The 9,413-nt window shown below is 32.8% G+C and overlaps 1 protein-coding gene across 1 annotated transcript; it reads left to right on the forward strand.

The window, feature by feature from the left end:
* Nucleotides 1–3,368: 3,368 nt before the first annotated feature.
* On the forward strand, nucleotides 3,369–8,574 carry LOC129218794 (transcription factor Adf-1-like). Its single transcript, XM_054853116.1, has 6 exons — nucleotides 3,369–3,542; nucleotides 4,339–4,507; nucleotides 5,819–5,886; nucleotides 5,982–6,065; nucleotides 7,410–7,614; nucleotides 8,547–8,574. The coding sequence occupies exons 1-6, from the start codon at nucleotides 3,395–3,397 to the stop codon at nucleotides 8,572–8,574; spliced, it is 702 nt and encodes a 233-aa protein (XP_054709091.1). The 5' UTR covers nucleotides 3,369–3,394.
* The last annotated feature ends 839 nt before the right edge of the window (nucleotides 8,575–9,413 follow it).

The raw sequence follows: 9,413 nt of genomic DNA on the forward strand, positions 1-9,413 counted from the left end.
TTAAAACGGAAGTTAGGATATTTTTTAATGATGTTGGAGAGAGCAAACGGAGGGGGGGGGGAATTCCCCGTTACGGGGAAGGGCATTCCCCGCAAAATTTTTGAAGTCAGCTTTAAAACTTAATTTTTAGACGATGCTTTGTAATGTGGTGGGAGGAGAAGTTAAGGGGCCCTTTTTCAGTAGTTTTCCCAAATTGGAATTTCAGAAATTTAATTGTAAATTATCTTCGATGATGCTTTCAGGAGGTTCCGAAGCTCTTGCCGGAAATGTTTTCGGTTTGCACATCATTCAGCGCTTTTTCTGCCACTGATATTCCAAAATATGATTTTAAATGATAAAGAGTGGACAATCATAACTTGCAGCAAAACCCTCTCCTTGTGAAGGTCTTACATCTCACATTTATTGTATCATCATTTTCAAGCATTAGGAATGCATTGTCTTTCCATTCCTTGTCCGGCTTTCTCCAAATACTATGGTTTGATCTATCTTGAATGTGGATATTTGATGCGATAGGGATACCAATACAATATGGCATTGGTCTATTAATATTTATTTTTTCGAGTCATATGGCGGTCTCGCATTCACATTTCAAATGCTTAACTCTTCTTCATCACATTACTTAGTTTGCTTTTTTAGTCGCCTTAAACTGTTCATTCTTTCTTGCCAGTTTCCACCAAACAACTCTTTTTGCAGCTTTGCGTATTCTGAAGCCATTGCAGTCCTTTGCCCAACATAAGTGCAGGCTTCTTTTCCCTTCTTTACCCCGTTAGTATTTTTGAAACACATCGATTAAAGACTTTCTCTTTCGTATACTAAAATGGATTGTATATTCTCAGTATTATGCTTGTTCTGTCTAAAAGCGTTTCATCTTATTTAAATTTTTCTATTGATTTCGCTCATGATTTACCGCTTTCAAAAAATCCTTCGCATAATTATACATCAATTTCGAGGTCTGTTTTGCATTTGTTCTGCATTCTCTACTTCGTAGCGAGTTGGCAAGGTTTGACGCATTGCTTTTGTTTTGTGGGGATTTAAATAGAGTGGGAGGTCACGAGAAGTCACCGTGGCCAAAAATGTCATTTGCCAAAATTTGTCTGACGATTCGTCAAATTTGGAGACTCAATTGCAATTTTCAAATTTCCGAATGTTCCTTTTCGTTAGATGTACGTATCAGGTTCGCTATTAGGATTTTTCGCAAAACCCAAGATTTGGCTTATAAACTCCCTTGAACTATACAAAACAAAGAAATGAAAAAAAAAAAAAAAAAAACAAGATCATGTTGCTAATAATAGTTCTCAAAAATTTCTTCATTTTTCTTGAAATTTGCTGCTATTGTAGCAGGTTAATTATTAAATCTTAAGAGCGATTTAAAAGAAAAATTAAATGCTAATAAATACTAAAATTGATCTCCCAATGTTATTTCTTTTAAACAATTTCTTTTTAAGAAAATGGTGTAAAAATCATCTGCTGTAAAAAAAAAAGAAAAAAAAGAACGTTGTATTAATAATTTTATGCAATTATGCTAATATTACAAGGAAATTACATCGAGTGCTGGAGCGGAGAAGTTTTCTTTTTTTATCAACGCGATCTTTTTCTATGGTAAGAGGAAGTGCATGAAAGAAACCTCTGTTCTAAATTTCTTGGCCAAAAATTTATACTGTCAAAATATTATGTTTGGTCTTTTAATGATTTTATTAACGTATCGTTTTCATCAATTAAGCCCAAAACCCAAGAAATCCAAAGAGCCCAAGATCTTTGGAGGGGGTGAGGGTGAAGCTCTGGCGCGTATGTGTACGTACCTGTATTTCAACATTCCGCAGAGTTTGGAGTTCCATCCCTGTCGAAAATTTAAGTCGGAGCATCCCTAGATTCAAATGTATCCTTAATGTCACACATTTTTTCTGAAACGTTATTCAGCATTCCATCTAGTTTTTTAGGGGACTACATGAGACAAAAATACAATCTGAAAGTAAAATTGTTTACGAAATTCCCCGTTGATTTTTAATAATTATTCTTACTTGAATTTAGTCTTAACTACGTTTTCCAGAAAGTCTTATGAATGTAATTGGGATGACATTGCAGCCAAGTTTAGCTCCTTATTCTAGCCCGAAGTTGGCTTTTATTTTCATTAAGTGGATATATACGCTGCTACTTTGCAGAAAGCTATCTTGATAGCTTCATATATGCTCTTATTGCTCCATTAGTTTCCAATGCTCGCACTGTTAGAGTGCTGATATAATCAAAAGCCTTTTCAAATTCATTGAAGACTAATTAAAGGGGCAATTCATATTCTTTATTGGTCTTAATTAATTCTGTAGCAGTATCTATATATTGAATTTCGCTAAAATTACTTTTAAATGCTGCTATTTCTCTTTGGTTGATCTGAATCTAATATATTCTATAGTTGGCTAGTTAAAATCTGCATACATTGTTTAAAAAAGAGATAATAGATTGATAAGTTGGTAACAATTTAATTTTTTTGAAATCTTAATTTTAAAGACAAGAACCCTTTTCATATTATCTTAGTCCGATGCCATGGTTAGTCATTCAATAGGGAAAACAGCTTGTTTTATTTGTGTATTTTACTTGCGCAGTTTTGACTAGACCAAGTAAAATATCACAGGCTCAGAAATACCGTGCTTCTTTCTTATAACATTTCTTTTTTCTGGACAAATGGCAGATCATTTGACAAATTGATAACAAAGACAAAAATAACTCAATACGAAGAACAGGAAAAAGAAAAGTCATTGTCTCATTTGACTTTTTGCTCCCCATTACCGTAGAACCAAGGAAGTACCACGGAGTGCTCTGCAGTAGAAAATATGAAGATGAGATCCCCGCAAAGCGTACAAAAGGGGATTCGCATAGACATCAATTTTGAAAAGGTGTCCAGCCAGGTAGTCATGTTGTACGGAAAGTCTAAACATAGCAACTGCCATTCAGGTTGTTGAATTTGTCCAGAATTGTCCAAATTTTGGATGTAGTTCGAGATCTCAGATCTTCTTTATGTCGGGAAGAAAACTAATTTTTGATGAGCCGTTTTAATGTACGAAATGGGACGTTGCTGCGGGTTATTTGTAAGACACCAGCACCCCTCTTCGGTAGCACGTCGGCGTGTTCATTGCCACTAACGCGTCATTCAAATAGCGTCCGTACAGTCCGTGAGCTCCGTCTTTTTCTCCCCAAAACCAGTTTTCGATCGGCGTTGCCATGACAGCAAGCCGTATTGTACGTGACCCGTCGACGTGACCTGAAACCAAATAATTGACGTCCGTCTAGTTTAGAGCAACCAATCAGAGTCAAGTAGCAGCGCCATCTTGAATTCTTCAATATCGTGCGGGTATTAATTTTTCCTCGTGGTTTTTGCTGTTTGCTTTTGCTTTAATCGTCAGTAATGGAAGAAACGAACGCTTACAACGAAGCTTTGATTTACGAAGTGAGAAAACATCCCTGGCTTTATGAGAGTGGTCGGCCAGACTACAAAGACACCTTTAAAAGAAATAATACGTGGACGAAAATCGACAGAACGCTGAATGTTGGTGGTAAGTACAGTTCTCCTACGAAACTATTTTCACTTATTCTGTATTTCATTTGCAACAGGGTAGTCAGCCTGTTTATAACTGCCGCCCACATTTGTATCTATGTTAAAAGTAAAATTTTCCAACCACAACTCGTTTCATATAATTCAATTTACTTACCAAAAAACTCATGCTGGAATTTCGCTAAATTCGGCGGAATAAATTTATAGAATAACGTACTCTGTAGTTCAGTAGGTTTATGTATATTTCGTTACATAGAATCATGATGTTTAAAGGCATTGTTTGCAGTTGTATTTTTATTGAGATCGCAGAGTATCAAGCTGGGAAAATGCATAAGGAATGTCTGATTCAATGGTACAAACGAAGCTTCCTATTCATGCTGTTTCTTTTCTTTTGGTCATAATACGATTGATTGCATTACATCCTAATCCCCCAAAATATAAGGTAGAGACAGCAATAAATTCAAGGTTACACATATTTGGATATAAAATTGGCATTTTGGCATCAGTTTTCATTGCGACTGCAATTGAATTTTTTACCTCCTTCATCATATCTAATTTCTACAACAGTTATTCTTGGCAAGCAGCAGCAGCGGGTACAGCAGTTGCAGTAAAAGAAATTTTCATCTCTTGTGACAAGTCGCACTTTCAAATTTTAACTTATACATGTTTTTGCTCTAGTATTCCCGGAAATACATAATAAATATTAAAAATCTAGTTTGGCTCACTAGTGGGCGGTAGGGGCGAGGCTGACTACACCGATTTACAATGGCTTTGTAACCATTCATATTATTTTACAGAAGGAAAGTCCCGTAAACGATGGACAAGTTTACGGGACCAGTACCAAAGGAAAAGAAGAGAAAAGTTCGCTTACAAGCCGAGCGGCACTGGTGGAGGTTGCAGGATAAAAAAGTGGAAGTTTTATGAGCTGCTGGAGTCGTTTTTGGAGCCGAGCATTCCGGCAGCGAAGTAAGGTTTTAACCAGTCAAAATATTCCTTGAAATATTGTGAATTATTTAATTTTTAACAATTTTCAGCCATAGTGTTTCCAAGAAAGCGAACTAAATGAATAGTTGCCTTATACAGTCAAAACCTACATATATCAGACTTTCAAATCAAGTTTTCATGTCCATTACATAGAAAAATTGTTTCTGTGTATCCAAAAAATCTGTATGTACCAAAACTTTTTTTGGAGACATTCAGATATTTTTTCCCATTTCAAATTGTTTGTCTTATAAAAAATGCAGGTTAGGGGGGAAAATTAAGTTCACTAAAGGTTGCTCGCAAGGAAGCTGGAGTCGAGGGGTGTGTCGAGTTCTTTTAAACTCCCACATTGTAAATCTTTGTTGCAGTAACAGAGTCTGCGACGCACGTCTCGCTTCTCGCAGTTTCTGCTATCGGGCTTGTATACAGAAAAATAACAGCACTTTAAATAATAGTAAAACATCACTTTAAATAATAGTAAAAAATCACATAAAATAATAGTAAAATATGTGGCAAAAATTTAATTAAAAATTAACAGGGTTCGTACACTCCTCCAAAACTCCTCCAATACTCCTTCATTTAGGAAATTTATTAATAAAACTAACTTTTCTTAAACTTTTATATTTTTTCATCGCAGAACTTTCAATGCAGTTACTTCATGATATTGTATGGTTTTTTATACATTTTGAATCAGGGGCGGATCCAGAATTTTTTGTAAGGAGGGTCAAGTTTCAAAGGTTTTAGCATGTTATACCTCCTATGTAAAAAGTATCAGTTAAGCAGGGGCGGCTATACCCCCAAGAATAATGGTGCATCCCCTCATATGGAACGGAGCACCACTTAACCGAATGAGATCAAAACCCTTTCAAATTGTACCCCCCACCCCTTAAATTTGTCAATACCTGCGCCATGGATCATACTGCTTCTTTTGAAAATGACCAAAAAACTCAAAATAGCAATAGCCCAGTAATCAAACTCAGCCAATCCATTGAACTATGACTCGCTGAGAAGAAACGCCTAACAAAAGCAAGGAAGTAAAAAAAAAATTAACATTGATTCCTGTACTAATTTTTCGGATCTAAAAAATTGAAGTTTAACATCAATCATAGTAAAATTCTTATCACAGGGGGGTCAGCTGACCCGTTGAACCTCCCCTGAGTCCGACCCTGTTTTGAATCTATATAGATAGATTGATTATACATACAAATCTGATTTTTCCTAGCCTGTTTCTTACTTTATCCCAATGTAAAATGGCAGTTCAAATCTGTAGTGAATTTTACATTTATCATTTTACAGTCCTGCCGGAAATTTAGAAGACAGCTTTAGTGAGCCTCAAGTTTCTGAACCAAGCTGTTCTGGTGCAGGTAAATAAATGACCATAAACTTTTCATAGCATTTTATGTTAAAAGATTTGTTTGAATGAGTAATTTAAGAGATTAAATAATTTTATTTTCAATAGTTTCCCATGAAGAAGCATTTATTGACATTGAGGCGGAAAGCATAGCGAAAGGTAGTGTTACTGAGAACACTAATAATGAAAATGGTAAGATTAGAATTTCACTACATTGAAATTCATATAATAAAACTATGTATGCTGGATTCCTTACTAATACTTTAAATGTAAAAGCACTTTTGTTTGTTTGTAATCAATAATCGTAAAACTTTTATATACATTGTCAGGGGTGCAGAATAGAACACTGACTATCTAAAATCCACAAAAAAAAAGTATTCCAAGATTTTTATACCAATTTTATAGGAAATCATAAAAATTGGTTAGTATCTCATGGGGGGAAAAAATCATGTTTGCAGCATGATAACGCCCTTAAAAAACTTTCATAGTATAAACTCTACTCGACTTGCCAATGAACTTGTACACTACATTTTTTTTACCCAAATACCTTTTATAATTTTAATTGCACATTTACATTTTACTCACTTTATACTCACAGAGTATTTATCGCACTGATAGGGAGGGGGTTACTTCTTAAACTAATAAAAAATGATCAAATTAAATTCTCAAATTTTTGGTAGCCTAAAGAGTTGCTGAATGAAAATTTGATTTCAGGCTGTATACTTATCTGTTTAAATACCATATTTTAATGTTTAACTTTGCCAAATATAAAATTTTTAATTTTGAAGCATTAGTTTATTAAAATATCCTCAACAGTAGAATTTTTGCAAAACTTTTTGCTTTTTTTTGTTTTTTATTGTTATTTAATATTATGTTTACCATTTTGAACTTTGTTTACAATAGTTATTTTGCACATTCAAGTATATATTTCTATATTTATAGTTACAACTTAGTGTTTTATTTATTGTTTAATTGATTAGTTGAAAATGAAACTATTTTTATATATATTTTAAAGAATAATTTAATAAATGTAATTATAAAGTAAATATTTTTCACAAGACCATTCAGGGGGGGGGGGGGGCAAGCGGGCGGCCTGTGGTGTCGTAAACTTATATTTCGTTGCGTCACAATTTAGTTTGTTTTCATTTTAATTATGAATTTTTCCTACAGTTTCTAAAGTGTTAACACATTGCATTTAATTCCTATCTTTTTTGATACATAATGATAACATATTCTATTATGTAATACTTTAAATCTGTAACTGTTAATATCAACAGTTTAGTTAGCTAGCTGTTTTCTAAAACAAATCTGATTTTTCCTGACTTTCCAGCTGGTTATTTAGATTGTATATTTTGATGCCTAGAAATTAATCCTGTGCATCATGATGACGCCAAAATTTAAATTCTTTTATCTATCACTGGCTCTTTTTCGTTTACTAAAAGTTTATGGATGCATGAAATATTTAAAGCGAATGAGATTTCTTAAAGTACAGCATTTTCTATTTATGTTGTTGTTCTATTATTTTTTCCCCTTTAGAAAAAGCACCAAAGAAGGTTAAACAGATAAACTACCATCATGAGCTGGTCAAATGCCTCAGCGCCCCAGATGATATTGTGGACAGAAGTCCACAATATCATTATTGCATGTCCCTTATCCCGCGATTGAAAAATCTCTCACCTGTAGATCAGGGCTTGGTGAAGATTGAAATTGAACGAATATTTTTAAATGTGGAAGCTAAGTTGTATGTATATTTCTCAGTCTGATAAAATGTTTATTTCGAATATTTACGATTTTCAATTTCAGCTGACATTATTTAGTTTTAAACAGCATATAAGGTAAGTACACCAGTAGTGGCCATTTCAAGGTTTGTATTTGAAAAAAAGTATTCCAGGTCTTCTAATGGATTCAAAAGTGCATTAGGTGTTACTTAATGCACATTGTTTTAGCACAGGCCACTACTGATGTGTTGACCTTACTGTCTGAATGAATCATGAATTATGATTTAGCCTATACTCACAACTCATGCTTCATTCAATCTTCTCTTTAGTAATATTATATAAAATATTGCCTTGAAGTTTTGCATTATTGTACTTTACACATAGTAATTTATATTTAATTAAAAGTTTGGGTGTACTGAACCAGAATCGCTGAATATCAGTATATTCACTAAATTTGGTAGTTTATAAGAAATAAGTTTATTACATTATATTAAAGTAATAGTTCTATGAAAAACTTGATTTATGTTTTTTTAAATGAAGCTGTAAAATATAGCATAAAACATTCTTTAAACATTTCCGGCTCAGGAACTTACGAGAACAATAGTGCCATTACTTTTTTTTTTCCACCTGAGTAAAGTGTCAGTAGGAATTTAATTTTAATATCTTATTCATTAATTACAAGTGCAATATTGTAAGTTAAAAAGTTGAAATGAAGGTAATAAATTACAATTGGTGTTCTCATATCTAGTTTTTTATTCAAAGCATGCTCCACAGCATTCTTCTTTAGTGTCGCGCCTGCATAAATGAACTGCTGAGAGGGAAAAGCATGAATCTTAATGTTAAAATGAACACCTTTTTTCCTTGCTCATGTTGATGTAACAAATATATAAATCTGTAAAAGTTCTAATTTTTATTTTCGGAAGTTAAGAAAAGTACTCTTTGTTTTACATTACAGGTTAGATGAGCAAGACGGAAGCAACTGAACTTTTTTTATTTTGTTGTAATTTCAACGTGTAAATAAATATTATTTAATTTTACAAATAGTTTGTATTTTTTAGTTTCATTTAGTGTTCTAGTAGAGAGAGTGTGATGTAAGTTTCTTCAATGTGAGCCGGTAATGTATATAGTGAACATTAGTCTTGTAAAAAAAAGTGCAATCGACTTTACCTGGAAATACAAAAATTTATTTTTTGCACTACAGCATGAGTTAATTATTGCCAACAGTGTTATTTATAGATCGGGTTCAAAGGAAAAAGAGATGAAATTGAAGTATGTATTTATTTTAAATTCATTGAAGACAATTCATTGGAAAAAAAGGCCTGTCCCTTTCCAATTTTCTTATGTTTTAACTTTTGCTTATGTTAACTTGAATACATAAACATATATATATATTAAACTATTTTCATTAATGAACTATTATTATATGACATTAATAATATTAGGATTTTTTTCTTTAAAAAAAATATTTTGTCAAGATTATTTTAACTAAAATAGGTACTTAATGATGCTAAAAGTAGGCATAGCATACTCAATTACCTCAGTTAACTAATTAAGCAACTACTTCTAGTCATTTTCTTTTCATCAGCAATAGAAAAAATTGTTGGGACAAAAATAAGTTGTCAATGCTATTATTTACTATTCTTTGTCAAGTTTGCTACCAAAGATTTTTTTTTTCAAACTTTTAAATATTTTTATTCAAGGTTTAAAATAATGTAATTTTAAAATTGTTAAGCCATATTTAGATGTTTTGATTTCAATGTCAAGTCTGTTACTGGTCAAGTTTGTTAACTTGTTACTAGTAACAGATTTGGTGTTAGTTGAC

The sequence above is a fragment of the Uloborus diversus genome, chromosome 3 (assembly GCF_026930045.1).
Source record: "Uloborus diversus isolate 005 chromosome 3, Udiv.v.3.1, whole genome shotgun sequence".
Classification (NCBI taxonomy): domain Eukaryota; kingdom Metazoa; phylum Arthropoda; class Arachnida; order Araneae; family Uloboridae; genus Uloborus; species Uloborus diversus.